The sequence below is a fragment of the Vidua chalybeata genome, assembly GCF_026979565.1.
Source record: "Vidua chalybeata isolate OUT-0048 chromosome 39 unlocalized genomic scaffold, bVidCha1 merged haplotype SUPER_39_unloc_1, whole genome shotgun sequence".
In the NCBI taxonomy this organism is placed as follows: domain Eukaryota; kingdom Metazoa; phylum Chordata; class Aves; order Passeriformes; family Viduidae; genus Vidua; species Vidua chalybeata.
In genome coordinates, this window is record NW_026530314.1 from 57,456 (window position 1) to 74,678 (window position 17,223).

Sequence of the window (17,223 nt, forward strand, 5' to 3'; positions counted from 1 at the left end):
AAATGGGAGAAATTCCCCAAAAATTGAGAGAAATCCCAAAAATGGGGAATAAATTCCCAAAATATCGGGGGCGGAAATTGAAAAAATTGGGGAGGAATCCTAAAAAATTGGAGAAATTCCCAAAAATTGGAGAAATTCCCAAAAAATTGGGAGAAATTCCCAAAATTTGGGAGAAATTCCCAAAAATTGGAGAGAAATTCCCAAAATTGGGAGAAATTCCCCAAAATCCCAAAAAACGGATGGGAAATCCCAAATGTGGGAGCCATGAACCCCAGCATTAATTAACACCAGTAATTAACCCCAGCATTAACAGCAGTAATTAACCCCATTAATTAACACCATTAAACCCCACTAATTAACCCCATTAGCCCCATTAATTACACCATTAATTAACCCCAGCATTAATTAACCCCAGTAATTAACCCCATTAATTAACCCCAGCATTAATTAACCCCAGTAATTAAACCCATTAATTAACCCCATTAATTAACCCCAGCATTAATGAACCCCATTAATTAACCCCAGCATTAATTAACCCCATTAATGAACCCCATTAATGAACCCCAACATTAGTGAACCCCATTAATGAACCCCATTAATTAACCCCATTAGCCCCATTAATTACACCATTAATTTAATGTTTTGGGGTTAATTAACCCCAGCATTAACCCCATTAATTAACCCCATTAACTCCATTAATTAACCCCATTAATACCATTAATTAACACCATTAAACACCATTAATTAACCCCATTAGCCCCATTAATTAACCCCATTAATTAACCCCATTAACTCCATTAATTACACCATTAATGAACACCATTAATGAACCCCAGCATTAATGAACCCCATTAATTAACCCCATTAACTCCATTAATTACACCATTAATGAACCCCATTAATTAATGCCAGCATGACCCCATTACCCAACCTCATTAGTGACCCCATTAATTACCCCACTAATTAACCCCAGCATTAACCCCGTTAATTAACTGTCATTAACGAACCCTCATTAATTACCCCACTAATGAACAGCACTAATTACTGCATTAATTACCCCCTTAATGACCCCCATTAATCACCCCATTAATTAATTACCTCATTAGTTAACCCCAGCATTAATTAATGCCATTAATGAACCCCCATTAATGAACCCTCGTTAATTAACCTCAGCACTAATTAACCCTATTAACCCCATTAATTAACCCCATTAATGAACCCCCATTAATGAACCCCCAGTAGTGAACCCCATTAATTAACCATAATTAATTACCCCATTAAGCCAGCATTAATTAATTCTATTAACCCCATTAATCAAGCCCAGCATTAATTAATCCTGTTAATTAACCCCATTAATCAACGTGCCAATTAACGAGTCCCATGGGTAATTAACTGCTTTCCTTAATTAATGACCCCAATTAACATCTCCCACTCAGTGACCGAGCCCCGGTAATTAATTAAACACCCAATGACACCCAGAGCTAATTAACCCCCCCTTAATTAATTAATTAAAGCAATTAGCCCCAATTAACACCCGCAATTAGCCACCCCCACTAATTGCACAGTCCCAATTAATTAATTACCCCCCCCCAATTAACCACTGCGGTCATTAGCACGCCCAGGAATCAATTAACGCTTGCAGCAATTAATTAATGAAGTGCAATTAATAACCTGGCGCTAATGACCGTTAATTAATGAACCACTAATTAACAACTCCGTCAATCACCCCGAGCCCCTTTCATTAGCCCACGAACCACCCCCGGTGCGCCGATTAACCCCCAATTAATCAATTAACGACGCTAATTAATCAATTTTCCTTTATTTAACAAAACCCCCCCGGGCCCCTCCCCCACCCCAAACACCGGAGCCGCTTCCGGGTTAGGCCACGCCCATTTCCGGATCAGCGCCGAGAACTTCCTGGTTAGGCCACGCCCCCGCTGGTGGCGCCCCCTGGCGGGCCGGAGGCGCGATGACGTCATTTCTCCTTCGGGGGGGGCCTGGGGGGGAGAGGGGGACGGTGAGAACCAGTAAAGACCAGTAAAAACCAGTAAGGACCAGTAAAAACCAGTAAGGACCAGTAAGGACCAGTAAAGACCAGTAAGGACCAGTAAGGACCAGTAAAAACCAGTAAGGACCAGTAAGGACCAGTAAGGACCAGTAAAGACCAGTAAAGACCAGTAAAAACCAGTAAGGACCAGTAAAAACCAGTAAGGACCAGTAAAAACCAGTAAGGACCAGGATGGATCGATATAAACCAGTAAAAACCAGTAAGGACCGGTATGGACCAGTATAAAAAGAATATCTCCCTGCTTTTTCCCTCCCAGTATAAACCAGTATAACCCAGTCCCTCCCAGTATAACCCACTCTGTCCCAGTATAACCCAGTCCATCCCAGTATAACCCAATCCATCCCAGTATAACCCAGTCCATCCCAGTATAACCCAATCCATCCCAGTATAACCCAGTCCATCCCAGTATAACCCAATCCATCCCAGTATAACCCAGTCCATCCCAGTATAACCCAGTCCCTCCCAGTATAACCCAGTCCCCTCCCAGTCCATCCCAGTATAACCCAGTCCCTCCCAGTATAACCCAGTCCATCCCAGTCCCCTTTTTCACCCCCAAAAATCCCATTTTTCCCCCAAAAAATCCCCTTTTTTCACCCTAAAATCGCCATTTTTTGTGCCTAAACCTCTCATTTTTTCCCTCCCAGTCCCTCCCAATCCCCTCCCAGTATAACCCAGTCCGTCCCAGTATAACCCAGTCCCTCCCAGTCCCCTTTTTCACCCCTAAAAATCCCATTTTTCCCCCAAAAAATCCCCATTTTTCACCCTAAAATCGCCGTTTTTGTGCCTAAACCTCTCGTTGTTCCCCTCCCAGTCCCTCCCAGTCCCTCCCAGTCCCCCCCAGTATGACCCAGTCCCTCCCAGTATAACCCAATCCATCCCAGTATAACCCAGTCCATCCCAGTTTAACCCAATCCCCTCCCAGTCCATCCCAGTATAACCCAGTCCATCCCAGTCCCCTTTTTCACCCCCAAAATTCCCATTTTTACCCCCAAAATCCCCATTTTTCACCCAAAAATCACCGTTTTTGTGCCTAAATCTCTCATTTTTTCCCTCCCAGTCCCTCCCAGTATAAACCCAGTCTGTCCCAGTATAACCCAGTCCCTCCCAGTATAACCCAATCCCCTCCCAGTCCATCCCAGTATAACCCAGGCCCTCCCAGTCCCCTTTTTCACCCCTAAAAATCCCATTTTTCCCCCAAAAAATCCCCATTTTTCACCCTAAAATCGCCATTTTTGTGCCTAAACCTCTCGTTGTTCCCCTCCCAGTCCCTCCCAGTCCCTCCCAGTCCCCCCCAGTCACCGGTAGACGCCGACCACCACGGCGTGGTCCCTCTCGTAGGGCTCCAGGGTCAGCTGCTCCTGCGGCTTCATCCTCTCGGCCGTCATCTTCCTCACCTCGCCCGCGAACACGGCCTCGGCCGGCGCCGTCGAGTCGATGCAGTTGGCCTGGAGCCGGTTAGAGCCGCTCAGAACCGGTTCCGGCCGGTTCCGCATCGATCTCAACCGGTCAGAACCGGTTCTGCATCGATCTGAACCGGTTAGAGCCAATCAGAACCGGTTTGAGGCACTTAGAACCAGTGGAATCCCAGTTAGATCCCAGTTAGAACCAGTTCGAGCCAGCTCCACATCAATCAGAACCGGTTTGAGCCACTTAGAACCACTTAAATACCAGTTAGAACCAGTTAGAACCAGTTCGAGCCAGCTCCACATCAAACAGAACCGGTTTGAGCCACTTTGAGCCAGCTCCACATCGATCAGAGCCGGTTTGAGCCAATCAGAACCAGTTTGAGCCACTTAGAACCAGTGGAATCCCAGTTAGATCCCAGTTAGGACCCAGCAGATCCCAGTTAGAACCAGTTTGAGCCAGTTCCACATCAATCAGAACCGGTTTGAGGCACTTAGAACCAGTGGAATCCCAGTTAGATCCCAGTTAGATCCCAGTTAGATCCCAGTTAGAACCAGTTCGAGCCAGTTCCACCAGAGCCGGTTAGAGCCGGTTTGGGCCATACTGGTTTATACTGGTCCATACTGGTTTATACTGGTCCGTACTGGTCCATACTGGTCCATACTGGTCCATACTGGTCCGTACTGGTCCATACTGGTCTATACTGGTTTATACTGGTTTATACTGGTCCGTACTGGCCCATACTGGTCCATACTGGTTTATACTGGTTCGCTCTGGTCCACTGAGGCGCACCTTGATGGAGATGAGGAAGTGCCCCCCGCAGCGCAGGAAGTGATGCGCGTTCAGCGCCACGATGCGCGTCTGGTCCGGCTGCGCCACGTCCGCGAAGATCACGTCCACCATGCCTGGGGAGGGGGGAAAAACGGGATTGGATGGAATTATCCCAAAATTATCCCAAAATTATCCCGAATTATCCTGGGATTCTGGGCAAAAACATCGAAATTCCCACAAAATTCCCACAAAATTCCAGCCAGGAATGTGAAATTCCCATAAAATTCCACGTCCGCGGAGATCACGTCCGCCATGCCTGGGGAGGGGGGGAAAACGGGATTGGATGGAATTATCCCAAAATTATCCCAATATTATCCCAAAATTATCTCAAATTATCCCGGGATTCTGGGCAAAAACATCGAAATTCCCACAAAATTCCAGCCAGGAACGTGAAATTCCCATAAAATTCCACGTCCGCGAAGATCACGTCCACCATGCCTGGGGAGGGGGGGAAAACGGGATTGGATGGAATTATCCCGAAATTATCCTGGGATTCTGGGGAAAAAAACCCAAAATTTCTACAAAATTCCCACAAAATTCCCACAAAATTCCAGCCAGGAACGTGAAATTCCCACAAAATTCCACGTCCGCGAAGATCCCGACCGCCATGCCTGGGGAGGGGAAACGGGATTGGCTGGAATTATCCCAAAATTATCTCAAATTGTCCCGGGATTCTGGGCAAAAAAACCCCAAAATTTCTACAAAATTCCCACAAAATTCCACATGCGAGAAGATCACGTCCGCCATGCCTGGGGAGGGGAACGGGACCGCCCTGAATTATCCCAAATTATCCTGGAATTCCAGACAAAAAACTTCTCCAGAACCTTCTCCAGACCTTCCTCAGAATCCTCTCCAGAAGCCTCTCCTGAACCTTCTCCAGAAGTTTCTCCCAAAGGTTTTCCAGAACCTTCTCCTGAACCCTCTCCAGATCCTTGGTTCTCCTGAACCCTCTCCAGAACTTCTCCCAAACCCTCTCCAGAACCTTCTCCTGAGCCCTGTGCAGAACCTTCTCCAGAAGTTTCTCCAGCCGTCTCTCCAGCCCCTCTCCAGCACGTTCCAGAACGTTCTCTGGCCCCTCTCCAGAAAGTTCTCTGGTCCCTCTCCAGAACGTTCTCCAGCCCCTCTCCAGCACGTTCCAGAACGTTCTCCAGCCCCTCTCCAGAACGTTCTCCAGCCCCTCTCCAGAACGTTCTCCGGCCCCTCTCCAGAACGTTCCCCGGCCCCTCTCCAGAACGTTCTCCAGCCCCTCTCCAGCCCGTCCCAGCCCGTTCCGGAACGTTCTCCGCCGCCGCGGCACGCACCGACCAGCATGCGGTACTTGTGGGGGTGCCGCGCGTCCTCGATCACCGGCACCACGTTCGTTCTCTTCTTGGCCACGTTGAGCAGGTCCCGGCCCGAGCGGTGCGAGAACTCCACGGCGTACACCACGCCCTCCTGCGGACACCGCGGCCACCAAAGGGTCACCGGGGGCCACCAGGGGCCACCCAGGGCCACCAGGGACACCAAAGGGTCACCGGGGCCACCAGGGGCCACCCAGGGCCACCAGGGACACCAAAGGGTCACCGGGACCACCAGAGGGTCAGCAGGGGCCACCAGAGGTCACCAGGGGACACCAAAGGGTCACCGGGGGCCACCAGAGGTCACCGCGGCCACCAAAGGGTCACCGGGGCCACCAGAGGTCACCAGGGGACACCAAAGGGTCACCGGGGCCACCAGAGGTCACCGGGGCCACCAGGGGACACCAAAGGGTCACCGGGGCCACCAGAGGTCACCAAAGGTCAGCTGGGGCCACCAAAGGGCCACCCAGGCCACCAGAGGGTCACCAGGGGCCACCAGAGGTCACCAGGGCCACCAGGGGCCACCCAGGGCCACCAGAGGGTCACCAGAGGTCACCAGGGCCACCAGAGGTCAGCTGGGGCCACCAAAGGGTCAGCAGGGGCCACTGGAGGTCACCACAGGCCACCAAAAGTCACCAAGGGCCACCAGAGGTGACCTAAAGATGTGTCCCCTGCGCCACCCGTGCCCAGGTGTGTCTGCGTCTGTCCCAGGTGTGCCTGTACCTGTCCCAGGTGTGCCCAGGTGTGCCTGTACCTGTCCCAGGTGTGCCCAGGTGTGTCTGTACCTGTCCCAGGTGTGTCCCAGGTGTGCCCAGGTGTGCCTGTACCTGTCCCAGGTGTGCCCAGGTGTGCCTGTACCTGTCCCAGGTGTGCCCAGGTGTGCCTGTACCTGTCCCAGGTGTGTCCCAGGTGTGCCCAGGTGTGTCTGTACCTGTCCCAGGTGTGTCCCAGGTGTGCCCAGGTGTGCCTGTACCTGTCCCAGGTGTATCCCAGGTGTGCCCAGGTGTGTCTGTGTCTGTCCCGGGTGTGCCCAGGTGTGTCCCAGGTGTATCCCAGGTGTGCCTGTACCTGTCCCAGGTGTGCCCAGGTATGTCTGTACCTGTCCCAGGTGTGTCCCAGGTGTGTCCCAGGTGTGCCTGTACCTGTCCCAGGTGTGCCCAGGTGTGCCTGTACCTGTCCCAGGTGTGCCCAGGTGTGCCTGTACCTGTCCCAGGTGTATCCCAGGTGTGCCCAGGTGTGTCTGTGTCTGTCCCGGGTGTGCCCAGGTGTGTCCCAGGTGTGTCCCAGGTGTGCCTGTACCTGTCCCGGGTGTGCCCAGGTGTATCCCAGGTGTGCCTGTACCTGTCCCGGGTGTGCCCAGGTGTATCCCAGGTGTGCCCAGGTGTGCCCTCACCTGTCCCACGATGTCGGAGACGTGGCTGACGGTGGTGCCCGAGGCGGCGCCCAGGTACAGCACCTTGGCACCTGGCCGGATGTGGATGCGGTCGATGCCCCCCAAGATGGCGGCCGCCAGTTTGGAGCGGAACGGGTTCCAGGCGCGGTACTCGACCGGGGCCTCGCCCTCCTGCCAGCGCGGACCAGTACGGACCAGTAAGGACCAGTACGGACCAGTACGGACCAGTACAAACCAGTAAGGACCAGTAAGGACCAGTACGGACCAGTAAGGACCAGTACGGACCAGTATGGACCGGTACGGACCAGTATAAACCAGTACGGACCAGTACGGACCAGTGCGGACCAGTTAGAGACCAGTATGGACCAGTACGGACCAGTACAGACCAATAAGGACCAGTACAGACCGGTACGGACCAGTATAAACCAGTACGGACCAGCACGGACCAGTAAGGACCAGTACAGACCAGTACGGACCGGTACGGACCGGTACGGACTGGTACAGACTGGTACAGACCAGCACGGACCAGTATAAACCAGTACGGACCAGTACGGACCAGTGAGGACCAGTACGGACCAGTAAGGACCAGTATGGACCGGTACAGACTGGTACAGAGTGGTACAGACCAGTATGGACCAGTGAGGACCAGTACGGACCGGTACAGACTGGTACAGACCAGCACGGACCAGTATAAACCAGTACGGACCAGTACAGACCAGTAAGGACCACTACAGACCGGTACAGACCGGTACAGACCAGCACGGACCAGTAAGAACCAGCACGGAGTACTATCGACCGGTATAAACCAGTACAAACCAGTATAAGCCAGTACACACTGCTAGAAACCACCAGTCCCTCCCAGTTCCCCCCAGTCCCTCCCAGTATCCCCAGACTGTCCCAGTACCCATTCCCAGTCCCTCCCAGTATCCCCAGTATCCATTCCCAGTATCCCCAGTATCCATTCCCAGTATCCCCAGTATCCATTCCTAGTCCCCCCCAGTCCCTCCCAGTATCCCCAGTATCCATTCCCAGTCCCTCCCAGTATCCCCAGTCCCCCCAGTATCCCCAGTATCCATTCCCAGTATCCCCAGTATCCATCCCCAGTCCCTCCCAGTATCCCCAGTATCCATCCCCAGTATCTATTCCCAGTATCCCCAGTATCCATCCCCAGTCCCTCCCAGTCCCTCCCAGTATCCATTCCCAGTCCCCCCAGTATCCCCAGTATCCATTCCCAGTATCCCCAGTATCCCCAGTATCCCCAGTATCCATCCCCAGTCCCTCCCAGTATCCCCAGTCCCCCCAGTATCCCCACTATCCATTCCCAGTCTCCATCCCCAGTCCCTCCCAGTCCCTCCCAGTATCCCCAGTATCCCCAGTCTCCATTCCCAGTATCCCCAGTATCCCCAGTCTCCATTCCCAGTATCCCCAGTATCCCCAGTCTCCATCCCCAGTATCCCCAGTATCCCCAGTATCCATTCCCAGTATCCCCAGTATCCCCAGTATCCCCAGTCTCCATTCCCAGTCCCTCCCAGAATCCCCAGTATCCCCAGTCTCCATTCCCAGTATCCCCAGTATCCCCAGTATCCATTCCCAGTATCCCCAGTATCCCCAGTATCCCCAGTCTCCATTCCCAGTCCCCCCAGTATCCCCAGTCTCCATTCCCAGTCCCTCCCAGTATCCCCAGTATCCCCAGTATCCCCAGTATCCATCCCCAGTCTCCATTCCCAGTATCCCCAGTATCCATCCCCAGTCTCCATTCCCAGTATCCCCAGTCTCCATTCCCAGTATCCCCAGTCTCCCCAGTCTCCATTCCCAGTCCCCCCAGTATCCCCAGTCTCCATTCCCAGTATCCCCAGTATCCCCAGTCTCCATTCCCAGTATCCCCAGTCTCCATTCCCAGTATCCATCCCCAGTCTCCATTCCCAGTATCCCCAGTCCCCCCAGTATCCCCAGTCTCCATTCCCAGTATCCCCAGTCTCCATTCCCAGTATCCCCAGTCTCCATTCCCAGTCCCCCCAGTATCCCCAGTCTCCATTCCCAGTCCCCCCAGTATCCCCAGTCTCCATTCCCAGTATCCCCAGTATCCCCAGTCTCCATTCCCAGTATCCCCAGTCTCCATTCCCAGTATCCCCAGTATCCCCAGTCTCCATTCCCAGTATCCCCAGTCCCCCCAGTATCCCCAGTCTCCATTCCCAGTATCCCCAGTCTCCATTCCCAGTATCCCCAGTATCCCCAGTCTCCATTCCCAGTCCCCCCAGTATCCCCAGTCTCCATTCCCAGTATCCCCAGTCTCCATTCCCAGTCCCTCCCAGTATCCCCAGTATCCCCAGTCCCCATTCCCAGTATCCCCAGTCTCCCCAGTACCCCCAGCACCTCGACGCTGATCCGTTTCTCGCCGTACACCGACTCTCCCGGCACCAGGTTCCGCGTGACCAGCGCGTCCTCACGGCCCCGGCAGATGAACACACCTGGCCAGGTGGGACACACCTGCGTCACACCTGGGGTACACCTGAGTGTACCTGAGAATACCTGGGATACACCTGGGATACACCTGAGTTACACCTGGCCGGGGGGACACACCTGCGTCACACCTGGGGTACACCTGAGTGTACCTGGGTCACACCTGGGATACACCTGGGATACACCTGAGTTACACCTGAGATACACCTGAGTTACACCTGGGTCACACCTGGGATACACCTGAGTTACACCTGGGATACACCTGAGTTACACCTGAGGTACACCTGGGTCACATCTGAGTTACACCTGAGGTACACCTGGGATACACCTGAGGTACACCTGGGATACACCTGAGTTACACCTGGGTCACACCTGGGATACACCTGAGTTACACCTGGGATACACCTGAGTTACACCTGAGGTACACCTGGGTCACATCTGAGTTACACCTGAGGTACACCTGGGATACACCTGAGGTACACCTGGGATACACCTGGGATACACCTGGGATACACCTGAGTTACACCTGGGATACACCTGAGTTACACCTGAGGTACACCTGGGATACACCTGGGATACACCTGGGATACACCTGGGTCACATCTGAGTTACACCTGAGGTACACCTGGGATACACCTGGGATACACCTGGGATACACCTGGGATACACCTGGGTCACATCTGAGTTACACCTGGGCTACCCCTGGCACAGGTGAGGGACACCTGGGAACACCTCAGACACACCTGGGACCCCCAGCGGCTCCACAGCCCCGTCCCAGTCCCTCCCAGTCCCCCCAGTCCCTCCCAGTACAAACCAGTATAAACCAGTAACCCGAACAACCCTCCCAGTCCCTCCCAGTCCCCCCAGTTACCCTCCCAGTACAAACCAGTCCATTCCAATTCCCCTCCCACTCCCTCCCAGTACAAACCAGTATGCCCAGTTCCCCTCCCAGTCCCTCCCAGTACAAACCAGTATGCCCAGTTCCCCTCCCAGTCCCTCCCAGTCCCCCCAGTTCCCCTCCCAGTCGCTCCCAGTACAAACCAGTATGCCCAGTTCCCCTCCCAGTCCCCCCAGTTCCCCTCCCAGTCGCTCCCAGTACAAACCAGTATGCCCAGTTCCCCTCCCAGTCCCCCCAGTTCCCCTCCCAGTCGCTCCCAGTACAAACCAGTATGCCCAGTTCCCCTCCTAGTCCCCCCAGTTCCCCTCCCAGTCGCTCCCAGTACAAACCAGTATGCCCAGTTACCCTCATGCCGGTGCGGCTCCACCGTCACTTTTTTCCCGCCTTTGAAGCCGCCGCGGGCCCCGCCCCTGGCCCCGCCCCCTCGGCCGCGGCCCCGCCCCCGCGGCGCTCCGCGGGCTCCGCCCCCGCCTCTGGCCCCGCCTCCTCCGCGGGCCACGCCCCCTCCGCGGGCCACGCCCCCTCCGCGGGGCGGGAAACCGGAACCTGTGGGGGGAACTGGGATGTACTGGGAGGGACTGGGAGGGACTGGGATGTACTGGGAGGGACTGGGATGTACTGGGATGTACTGGGAGGGGCTGGGAGGGGAACTGGGAGGGACTGGGTTATACTGGGATGTACTAGGAGGGACTGGGAGCAACTGGGGTGTACTGGGAGGGACTGGGAGGGGAACTGGGAGGGACTGGGTTATACTGGGATGTACTGGGAGAGACTGGGAGGGACTGGGATGTACTAGGAGGGACTGGGAGCAACTGGGATGTACTGGGAGGGACTGGGATGTACTGGGAGGGGAGCTGGGAGGGGAACTGGGGGGACTGGGAGGGGAACTGGGAGGGACTGGGAGGGGAACTGGGAAGGAACTGGGGCTCCCAGTACGGGCAGCCCTGCGGTTACGGGGTTATACTGGTTCATACTGGTTCATACTGGTTCATACTGGTTCATACTGGGACTCACCTCTGCCTCGGAAGCCGCCGCGTCCCCCCCGGGGGCTGAAACCTGTGGGGAACTGGTCAGACTGGGATGGACTGGGAGGGACTGGGATGGACTGGGATGGACTGGGATGGACTGGGAGGGACTGGGATTGAACTGGGATGGACTGGGAGGGACTGGGAGGAACTGGGATGGACTGGGAGGGACTGGGATGGACTGGGATGGACTGGGAGGGACTGGGAGTGGCCCTGGAGGCTCCCAGTGCTCCCAGTTTGGCTCCAACGCCTCCCCCAGTCCCTCCCAGTACAACCCAGTACGGCCCAGCGCCCTCCCAGTGCATCCCAGTAACCCCCAAAACCCTCCCAGTTTATCCCAGTTCCTCCCAGTTTGCTCCAGTTCCCTCCCAGTAACTCCCAGTCCCTCCCAGTTCATCCCAGTCCACCCGAATCCTCACCCAGTTTGTCCCAGTCTGTCCCTGTTCCCTCCCAGTCTGTCCCAGTCCCTCCCAGTCCCTCCCAGTTCATCCCAGTTTGTCCCAGTTCCCTCCCAGTCCCTCCCAGTCCCTCCCAGTTCCCTCCCAGTTCCCTCCCAGTTCATCCCAGTTCATCCCAGTCTGTCCCAGTTCCCTCCCAGTCCCTCCCAGTTCATCCCAGTTTGTCCCAGTTCCCTCCCAGTTCATCCCAGTTTGTCCCAGTTCCCACCCGGCCTCATCGCCGCTTTCTCCACGCGGGGCTCGCGCGCCTCTGCCGGAACGGGAAGTGACGTCACAAAATAGCGGTTCCCATCGGGAACCTGCGCACGCGCAGAACCTGCCCGACGCTCAAGCCCCGCCCACTTCCGGGCGGAAGTGCCCTCAGAGCAGCCCCGAGGGCAGTTTGGGGTAAAAAATGCGGATTTGGGGCAAAAGTGGGGATCTGGGGGGAAAAAATGGGGATTTTGGGGTAAAACCCGGGGATTTTGGAGAAAAAACCGGGGATTTAGGGGTAAAACCCGGGGATTTGGGGTAAATCCGGAATTTTGGGGTAAAAAACCGAGATTTTGGGGCTCTAACGCGGCACTTCCGGCGGACTCGTCGCCGCCATTTTTCCTCCAGTGGAGACACTCCGGCCTGGAACCGGCGCTCTGTGGCCTTAGGTGACCTCACTTCCGGCGGCGCTGTCGCTTCCGGCGTGACTCGTTGGTTCCGGCGAGCGGCGAGCGGCGGTGAAAGTGACTTTGAGAGCTGGGACGTACTGGGAGAACTGGGATGGACTGGGAGCGACTGGGAGGGAACTGGGATGGACTGGGATGGACTGGGAGCGACTGGGATGGAACTGGGATGGACTGGGAGGGAACTGGGAGGGAACTGGGATGGACTGGGATGGACTGGGAGCGACTGGGAGGGGACTGGGATGGACTGGGATGGACTGGGAGGGACTGGGAGCGACTGGGATGGAACTGGGATGGACTGGGAGGGAACTGGGATGGACTGGGAGGGACTGGGATGGACTGGGAGGGAACTGGGATGGACTGGGAGCAACTGGGATGGACTGGGAGGGACTGGGATGGACTGGGATGGACTGGGAGGGAACTGGGATGGACTGGGAGGGACTGGGATGGACTGGGATGGACTGGGAGGGAACTGGGATGGACTGGGATGGACTGGGAGGGAACTGGGAGGGAACTGGGAGAGGGTTTGGGGTCACTGGTTTGAACTGGTTTGAACTGGTTTGGACTGGGAGGGCTCTGGGGGGGTCACTGGTTTGAACTGGTTTGAACTGGTTTGGACTGGGAGGGCCGGAATGCATTATGCTAATTAAGCCGCTGCTAATTTGCATAGTCAATGAGCTGTCAGCTCATTTGTGTTTCCTCCTCCTGTTGCTGCGGGGGGAGGTTAATTAGTAATTAATGAGCTGATTAACAGGCTGGGCGGGTCGTTAACTGAGCAGGTGGTAATCGGCCTGATTGCTAATTAATTAGCTGCCAATTTGCATAATTAACGAGCCTTGGGTGATTGCTGTTCCCACTCCTGCTTTAGTGCCTTATTTGTGGTTGTTAGGAGCGATTAATTAGTAATTAACGAGCTAATTAACAAGCTAGAATGATAACTAACGAACCAGGTGTTAGACGGCTCGTTTGCTAAATGGCCAGCAGCTAATTTGCATAATTAATGAGCTTTCAGTCGCTGCTGTTCCCGTTTGTGTTTTATTCTCTTATTTGTCGCTGTTGGGTGAGATTAATTATTAATTACTGAGCTAATTAACAGGCTGGGCTGATGATTAGCTGTGCAGGCCGTAATCAGCCTGCGAGGTAATTAATTAGCTGCTCATTTGCATAATCAATGAGCTGTCAGTCTGTTTCTGTTCCTTTCTTTGCCGTTGCAGGGTGGGGTTAATTAATGATTAACGAGCTAATTAACAGGCCAGGCTGATAATTCATTAACTAGCCACTAACTGGTTATTTAGCTGATTAATTAGCTGCTAATTTGCATAACTAATGCAAATTAATTTCCATTTTTAATTTATCTTCCTGCTGGTTTTGTTGCTGTTGTTGTTCATTAGGGACGGGGTTAATTAACAGTCAACGAGCTGATTAATTACCTAGATTGATAATTAATTAGCTGAGTGTTGACCGGTTTGCTAGCTAATTAATTAGCTGCTAATTAGCCTCATTAACGACTTTTCAGTCCTTTTGCTGTTTTTTATTTTCTTATTTATCGCTGGACAGAGTGATTAATTAATACTTAACGAGCTAATTAACAGCCTGGAGTATCAATTAATCCGCTGGGTCAGCTCATGAGCTATTCATTAGTCAACCCACTAATTAATTCATTGGCTAATCAGCTATTTAGCTAATTAACCAGCTGCTAATTAGCCCAATTAACGACACCACCCCCCCCCCCCCCCCCCCCGCAAACCACCCAAATCCCAAACCCTCAATTGAGTTTTAATCGGCTCCCTCGGCAATTAACGCCCCCGGCGCCTAATTAACCCCTAATTAGCGCTCCCCGGAGGGCCCCTGGGGAGCGGAGGTGCTAATGAAGGGGTGTAATTACGCTAATTAGGCATGGCAGAGAACATCGGGGCCAAGCTGGGCCGGTACAAGACGGCGCCGTTCGACAGCCGCTTCCCCAACCAGAACCAGACCCGGAACTGCTGGCAGAACTACCTGGGTGGGGCCCGAAAAAACCCCAAATTCACCCCAAAATCCTCCTGGGAACCCCAAAAAACCCCAAAATCCCCGAAACCCCCCCAAAAAACCCCGCAGAAATCCCCCCAAAATCCCCAAATTTGGGGTTTGTCCTCGCCGCTTCCCCAACCAGAACCAGACCCGGAACTGCTGGCAGAACTACCTGGGTGGGGCCCGAAAACCCCAAATTCACCCCAAAATCCTCCTGGGAACCCCAAAAAACCCCAAAATCCCCGAAACCCCCCCAAAAAACCCCGCAGAAATCCCCCCCAAATCCCCAAATTTGGGGTTTGTCCTCGCCGCTTCCCCAACCAGAACCAGACCCGGAACTGCTGGCAGAACTACCTGGGTGGGGCCCGAAAAACCCCAAAATCACCCCAAAAACATCCCCAAAATGTCTGGGAACCCCAAAATCCCCGAAACCCCCTCTAAAAAAAACTCTCTAAAAATATCCCCTCTAAAAAAATTCCTGTAATTCCCCAAAAAAATCCCCCCAAAATCCCCAAATTTGGGTTTTTTTTGTGTCTGAGCGTGGCTGGGCGGAGCTGGGCTCCCTTTGGCCCCGCCCCCAATGTCCCCAATTGTCCCCCAATGTCCCCAATTGTCCCCCAATGTCCCCAATCCCCTCAATGTCCCCTTCATGTCCCGGATGTCCCCAACGTCCCCCGTGTCCCCAATGTCCCCTCAGTGTCCCCAGTGTCCCCAATTGTCCCCCCAATTCTCCAATGTCCCCAACGTCCCCTCAGTGTCCCCAATGTCCCCAATTGTCCCCCCAATTTCCCCAATTTCCCCAATGTCCCCTCGGTGTCCCCAATGTTCCCTCAGTGTCCCCAATGTCCCCAATTATCCCCCCAATTTCCCCAATTTCCCCAATGTCCCCAACGTCCCCTCAGTGTCCCCAATGTCCCCAATTGTCCCCCCAATTTCCCCAATTTCCCCAATGTCCCCTCGGTGTCCCAAATTTCCCCAATGTCCCCTCGGTGTCCCCAGTTGTCCCTGATGCCACCATTTTGGGGTCTGGTGACATTGTCACCTCAGTGTCCCCACCCTCATTGTCACCACGTTGTCCCCAATGTCCCCCAATCCCCTCAATGTCCCCCGATGTCCCCAATGTCCCACTGTCCCCAATGTCCCCTCAGTGTCCCAGTGTCCCCAATGTCCCCAATTGTCCCCCAATGTCCCCTCAATGTCCCCAGTGTCTGCACTGCCCCAGTGTCCCCTCAATGTCCCCAATGTCCCCTCACTGTGTCCCCACTGTCCCCAATGTCCCCTCAGTGTCCCCAGTGTCCCCGTGTCCCCAATGTCCCACTGTCCCCTCAATGTCCCACTGTCCCTAATGTCTCTAATGTCCCCAGTGTCCCCTCAATGTCCCCAATGATGTCCCCAATGTCCCCTCAGTGTCCCCAATCTCCCCAGTGTCCCCAATGTCCCCCAATCCCCCAATTGTCCCCTCAATGTCCCACTGTCCTCAATGTCACCTCAAAGTCCCAATGTCCCCTCAATGTCCCCGTGTCCCCAATGTCCCGCTGTCCCTAATGTCCCCAGTGTCCCCTCAATGTCCCAATGTCCCCTCACTGTCCCACTGTCCTCAATGTCCCCTCAATGTCCCCAATGTCCCCTCGCTGTCCCCAGTGTCCCAGTGTCCCCAGTGTCCCCTCAATGTCCCCACTGTCCCCTCGCTGTCCCCAGTGTCCCCTCAATGTCCCAATGTCCCCTCACTGTCCCAGTGTCCCCAGTGTCCCCTCAATGTCCCCACTGTCCCCTCGCTGTCCCCAGACTTCCAGCGGTGCCAGCGCGCCATGGACGCCCGCGGTGCCGACGCCGCCCCGTGCCAGTGGTACTTCCGCGTGTACACGTCCCTGTGCCCCACCTCGTGGGTGAGTGCCGGCCCCAAATGTCCCCAAATGTCCCCAAATGTCCCCAAATGTCCCCAAACGTCCCCAAATGTCCCCAAATGTCCCCTGTGCCCCACCTCGTGGGTGAGTGCCGGCCCCAAATGTCCCCAAATGTCCCCAAATGTCCCCAGATGTCCCCAATCTCTTCTCTATCCCCCGACGTCCCCAAATGTCCCCAACCCCCCCAACATCCCCACTGTCCCCATGTCCCCAGTGCCCTCAATGTCCCCTCAATGTCCCCAGTGCCCCAACTGTCCCTAACCCCTGCAGTGTCCCCAAATGTCCCCAATGTCCCCAGTGTCCCCAATGTCCCCAAATGTCCCCAGTGTCCCCCAATGTCCCCAGTGTCCCCAACCCCGAATGTCCCAAATCCCCCAATGTCCCCCAGTGTCCCCAGCCCCCCCAATGTCCCCAGTGTCCCCCCGTGTCCCCCAAATGTCCCCGTGTCCCCGCTGTGCCCAGGTGACCTCGTGGGACGAGGCCCGTGAGGAGGGGACCTTCCCCGGCAAGATCTGAGCTGTCCCCAACGCCGGTGACACCGCGGGGGGAGGGGACACTGCCACCCCCCGGGGAGGGGACACGGCTGTCACCCCCGGGAGGGGACACGGCTGTCTGTCACCTGCTGGGGAGGGGACACGCGGTGGCACCGCCAATAAAGGGTTAAAAACTGGCCCTGGCGTTTGGGCACGTTTGGGGACATTTGGGGAGGTCTGGGGACATTTGGGGACATCGGGGGAGGTTTGGGGACATCGGGGGAGGTTTGGGGACAGCGGAATTTG

At 54.9% G+C, this 17,223-nt stretch overlaps 2 protein-coding genes across 3 annotated transcripts; one reads left to right on the top strand and one right to left on the bottom strand.

Annotated features, from left to right (window-relative positions):
- Nucleotides 1-1,802: 1,802 nt before the first annotated feature.
- On the bottom strand, nucleotides 1,803-12,145 carry FBL (fibrillarin). Of its 2 annotated transcripts, XM_053933303.1 has the most exons (9): nucleotides 12,083-12,138; nucleotides 11,406-11,447; nucleotides 10,737-10,937; nucleotides 9,407-9,501; nucleotides 7,034-7,204; nucleotides 5,605-5,737; nucleotides 4,265-4,377; nucleotides 3,368-3,513; nucleotides 1,803-1,997 (listed from the first exon to the last, which is right to left on the bottom strand). In XM_053933303.1, the coding sequence occupies exons 1-9, from the start codon at nucleotides 12,090-12,092 to the stop codon at nucleotides 1,976-1,978; spliced, it is 933 nt and encodes a 310-aa protein (XP_053789278.1). In that variant the 5' UTR covers nucleotides 12,093-12,138; the 3' UTR covers nucleotides 1,803-1,975. The 2 variants fall into 2 exon arrangements, with proteins under 2 accessions (XP_053789278.1, XP_053789279.1); XM_053933304.1 differs by lacking the exons at nucleotides 1,803-1,997; nucleotides 3,368-3,513; nucleotides 4,265-4,377 and adding an exon at nucleotides 4,520-4,741 and having other exon boundaries at nucleotides 12,083-12,145.
- Nucleotides 12,146-12,186: 41 nt separating this feature from the next.
- LOC128782821 (cytochrome c oxidase subunit 6B1) lies at nucleotides 12,187-17,115 on the top strand. Its single transcript, XM_053933309.1, has 5 exons — nucleotides 12,187-12,261; nucleotides 12,475-12,590; nucleotides 14,425-14,532; nucleotides 16,326-16,426; nucleotides 16,907-17,115. The coding sequence occupies exons 3-5, from the start codon at nucleotides 14,427-14,429 to the stop codon at nucleotides 16,958-16,960; spliced, it is 261 nt and encodes an 86-aa protein (XP_053789284.1). The 5' UTR covers nucleotides 12,187-12,261; nucleotides 12,475-12,590; nucleotides 14,425-14,426; the 3' UTR covers nucleotides 16,961-17,115.
- The last annotated feature ends 108 nt before the right edge of the window (nucleotides 17,116-17,223 follow it).